This window comes from Corvus brachyrhynchos, unplaced genomic scaffold (genome assembly GCF_000691975.1).
Source record: "Corvus brachyrhynchos isolate BGI_N302 unplaced genomic scaffold, ASM69197v1 scaffold806, whole genome shotgun sequence".
NCBI classification, from domain to species: Eukaryota; Metazoa; Chordata; class Aves; order Passeriformes; family Corvidae; genus Corvus; species Corvus brachyrhynchos.
In genome coordinates this window covers 234,908-239,253 of record NW_008238454.1, presented here as the reverse complement: position 1 = coordinate 239,253, position 4,346 = coordinate 234,908, and the positions used below count along the sequence as shown (strand labels likewise).

The 4,346-nt window shown below is 55.4% G+C and overlaps 1 protein-coding gene across 2 annotated transcripts; it reads left to right on the top strand.

Moving 5' to 3' along the window:
- Positions 1–6: 6 nt before the first annotated feature.
- On the top strand, positions 7–3,547 carry LOC103617485 (visual system homeobox 1). 2 transcript variants are annotated; one of them, XM_017736959.1, is made up of 4 exons: positions 7–212; positions 475–598; positions 1,522–1,690; positions 2,317–3,547. In XM_017736959.1, the coding sequence occupies exons 1-4, from the start codon at positions 121–123 to the stop codon at positions 2,580–2,582; spliced, it is 651 nt and encodes a 216-aa protein (XP_017592448.1). In that variant the 5' UTR covers positions 7–120; the 3' UTR covers positions 2,583–3,547. The 2 variants fall into 2 exon arrangements, with proteins under 2 accessions (XP_017592448.1, XP_008634000.1); XM_008635778.2 differs by having other exon boundaries at positions 1,510–1,690.
- Positions 3,548–4,346: the final 799 nt, after the last annotated feature.

Genomic DNA, 4,346 nt, shown 5'->3' with positions numbered 1-4,346 from the left:
GCTGTGGGAGGGGATCCCTCCCTGCCCCGGGCCCGCTCCCCGCGGGCGGCTGGAACTGTGTTTGGGGAGCTGGGTTCGATTGCCCCGCTCTCGACGGGAACGTGACTCTTCCCCTCCCGCATGCTGCTGCCAGATGAGGACAGCCTGTCTGGGGACGCCAGCGACCTGAAGATGTCCACCGCCCAGATCAAGAGGAAGAAACGCCGGCACAGGTAGAGCCCGGGAGTCCGGCTGTCCCCGTTCTCACCTCCTTGCTGCTGCCACCATCCTCCCGCGCTGTTCCTCTGATCCCCAGGCTGGGGCGGTCGGGATCCCCAATGGGGATAAAGGGAAGAAAAGGAAGAAAGAGGAGGGCTGCAGCTGGGGTGGGGGGAGGATTTTCCGGAGGAAAACTTCAGCGTGGGGGATGCTGCCAGCCTCGCTGTTTGCCCAAGGGTCCGGACGGTGTGACAGGATGCTCTCTCCTCTCGGCAGGACGGTATTCACAGCTCACCAGCTGGAGGAGCTGGAGAAGGCTTTCAATGAAGCGCACTACCCCGACGTCTATGCCCGGGAGATGCTGGCTGTGAAGACGGAGCTGCCGGAGGACAGGATACAGGTAGGTGGCTGCAGCGGTCCTCTCTTCCGTAGAGTCTGCGGGCTGCCAGCATCCGGCCGTCTCCTCTGCTCTGTGGCAGTGAGTGCAGGTGGTGGGAACGTGGTTGCACTGAAAGGCTGCAGGGCGCCTGCCGGGAGGCTCAGCTTCTGCCCGCTGGCATCGAACAGCCTCCAAATGGACATGCAGAACCAGGGGACTGAGCTGGCCCCAGCAGCTGCTCACTGCTGGCAACTTGGCTCTGGCCTCCCACCCAGGCAGGAGCTGGGAGCAATTCTGAGCTGCTGGGCCAAGCTGTGACACACGAGCTTGCTCGGTAGCTTGCCTCTTTGAGGGACACATGGCATTTTAGGGCCTGATCCTGCTCCCCTGTGGAACAGCTCAGTGGCTTAAGAATGAGGTGGTACTCTGGGAAGCAGCCTGGTTGTATCTACACCCCTCAAACCTTCAAATACAGAAAGGGGGTGGGAAGAGGGACCTGAGCACCTTCTGTCATCATTGGTCACTACATTATGGAGCCCTTTTCCTGGAGAGGTTGGTGCTTCATGGATCAGGCAGAGGCCCTGCGGGCAGGCAGGGCATAGGGTGACTTTGGCTGGGATCACCCTCCTGTGTCAGGATCAGCCTCATGTTAACATGTGCTCCCTCTCCCTCCCTTCCTCCCCTCTCTGACACCCACGTGTGTGCCCTCCCTCACACCCCTCCCCACACGCCACCCTGGCTGCCCTCCCGGTGCTGCCTGCGTGCCCACACCCTGTGTCCGCACACCCAAACCCCTCCACGCACCCCCACGGCCCACCTTTTGCCCTGGATGCACATTCCCCTGTTCCTGATGGGCCCTGGACACCCGGCCACGGGGGCTGTCCCCTCCCCAATCCCACCCGTCCGTGCTCTCCTGGCTGTTACCCCTGAAGGTTTGGTTTCAGAACCGAAGAGCCAAGTGGCGGAAGCGGGAGAAGTGCTGGGGCCGGAGCAGCGTGATGGCTGAGTATGGCCTCTATGGGGCCATGGTGAGGCATTCCATCCCTCTGCCCGAGTCCATCATCAACTCCGCCAAGAGTGGGCTCGTGGGATCCTGCGCCCCGTGGCTGCTGGGTGAGTGGGAACTTGGGGTGCTGCTGGGAGGATCACGGCTCAGCTTCTTTTTTCCATATGGCTGCCCTTGCCTTTTTCCAGAAAGGAATAGGGCCTCCCTGGCCCTGAGCTGTACACAGGCTGCCAAGTGCCCTGGGTTTTCCATTTCCTCCTTGAAAAGAACAGCTAGGAAAAGGAAATCCTTTTACTTCTGTGTCAGACAGGTGCCTGCACGTGGGTGGGTATTGCTCTGTAGTGCTAGCAGGCAGCCTGGGAGTTGCAAGGCATCTAAGAAGTCACCACCACCTGCCCCCAAACTGAAGGTAACATTAATGCTACCTCAGAGCTGCCCTCTGCTCATACACAGTCAAAATCCAGGTTGGAATGGGTCATTACAGCACACCTCTCCCTGTGAGCCGTCCCTGCTACAGGGGAGGTATGGACTAATTTTGCCACAAGCCATCCCCTCGAGCTGCAGAGAGCAGGTGGCAGGAGTCTGGGTCGGGAAAGGCTGGTAGCTAGAGAGTTTTCCTTGGGATGCAGGCAAGAACTGGAGGAAGCAGCAGTAATGCAGGAGGTGATTCTGAGCAGTCCCAGGCAGAAATAATCAACCAGTGCCCTTGGCTTTGCTCTCTCCCCTCTGCAAGGTATGCACAAAAAGTCCATGGAGGTAAGCAGGAAGGCAGAGAGCCAAGAGAAGCTGGCAGATGGCTGGCGAATGGAGCAGGAGGAGGAGGAACTCAAAGGGAAGCAGGCCAGTTCCCAGAAGGGCTCTGACAAGCTTGGGCCTGCAAAAGACTTGGAGGACACAGCCATCGACCTCTCCAGGACAGCCAAGCACGAGAAGAGGGGTGTGCTGAGGCAGTACATCAACGGGGACCCCCCCACAGAGCAGAACGACAGGGACCACTGAGCTTGGGCTGCCCCAGAGGAGGCCAGACCTCACAGCGTCCTGGCGAGATCATAATATTTATTGATTTATTGATATATATAATTTTTTTTTCTTAAATAACAGAACTTTTATCTGAATTCAGGGCATTTTAAAACTGGGCACACACATCCCCTTGTCCCCTCACTTTCAAGCTGTTCACTTCTCAGCAGAGCCAGGGTGGGTGGTGGCAGAGGAGTCCCAGCGGGGCCAAGAGCAGTGTGAGGATGGGAGCGCATTGTGGTCAGCACCGACTGCTGCTGGGGAGGAGCCTCCTTCCCCTCTGTGCTGGGACCACTTCCCCGGCTAGCCAGGAGCACAAAGAGGAGCAACACAATGCAAGTTGCTCTCTCCTCCAACACGCAGGTGCAAGGATGGTGCAGGAGTTTACAGACGCCTTCTCTGAGCGCTTCCGCCCCTGTGCAGCGCCTGTGTGCGAGTCCTTCCGTGCTGAGCACACAATTCTTCCACCTCGAGGAGCAGCAGGGTTTTTAAACATGGTAGGGTTCATCCTCAAGCTGGTGTAACCTGACAGACAGGCAGGTTTATATTTCCTGAGGATCTGGCCTGCCAAAGCAGCCTTATCACTGGATTTACACTGTGTATCTTCCTTAACTCGTATTTGGGAGAAGGGGGTAAGGACGTTTTTGTTTATGCAATGATTTTGTACACTCTTGAATGTCACTTGCCACACTATGCATGAACAGATCTTTTTGAAAAGCAAGCCATAGTACCCTGGAGCAATTAAACAATTTTGTGAATTGACATAAGAAGATATTTTGTAATTGTCTGTAAAAAGTGTTAATGTCAGCGCTGTTTCTCAGTCGCCCTATATTTATGTCTAAAAGCACTTTAGTAATCTGGTTTTTTGAATGTGGCTCTTCCTGTATTGTCCACCATTTATTTATTACATATCCATAAATAAAATCGTGGTGTATCTTTGGTTTTCATGCTCTGCATTGCAATTTATACCTTCCTTTGACACATCTCGTGGCAGTTGCTGAACTGGCCCACGCAGATGCCTCGACAGCTCTCCTGGAACACCTCCAGTTTCATCTACCAGCCAAAACATAACGGAAAATTATCAAAAGGTTTTATTAAAATCTGAGTAATTCCAATTTGGAAAGTTTCCTAATACAGCTCAGGGGGTGTGTGGCCAGGTACTGATGCTGTCACCTGGTCCTGCCTCTGCTGCTGGGCCTGGCTGCTTGCACAGAGGCAGCCACAGGCTGTGCTGGACAGGGGGAGAGTGGGGGGACAGTTCCTGGGAAGAGCAGAGCAGTAAGTGGCATGTGCAGATTTCCTGCCTTTCCCCTCCTTTGCTCATCCAGACCCCCACCAGGCAGCCAGGGGGAGGGCTAGCATATGCATGGCAAATACAAGCTTTGAGCAAAAAAAAAAAAAAAGTTTGCTGGGAGGGCTGTGGGGAGCACGGTTCAGGAAAGGACCAGCCAGGGCTTATTGCAGCAGCAATTAGGCTCACTGAGAGCCGAGACTTAGCACATTGGAGGTATAATCCTGCCTGAGCAGCATCTGCAAACCTTTTATTTGGGCTGTGCCACGCTGGCACTGGATGCTTGCAATCCTTTTTTTTTTGCTTTGGTCTGCCTGTGTGCAGATGGCCTGGCTCTTTGCCTTGTGCTGGCTGCAGTGCTGTGAGAGCGGGCACGTCCCCACCCCAAGTGCTACAAGGGGAGACACTGTAGTTCCAGCACGCACAGGGCGCCGACCACTGGCGCTCCTGGTAGT

Coding starts and splice junctions, on each gene's coding strand:
- LOC103617485 (XM_008635778.2), top strand. CDS start 121: ATGCTGCTGCCAGATGAGGACAGCCTGTCTGGGGACGCCAGCGACCTG. Junction 213..474: donor AGGAAGAAACGCCGGCACAG/GTAGAGCCCGGG, acceptor TCCTCTCGGCAG/GACGGTATTCACAGCTCACC. Junction 1,691..2,316: donor CTGCGCCCCGTGGCTGCTGG/GTGAGTGGGAAC, acceptor CCCCTCTGCAAG/GTATGCACAAAAAGTCCATG.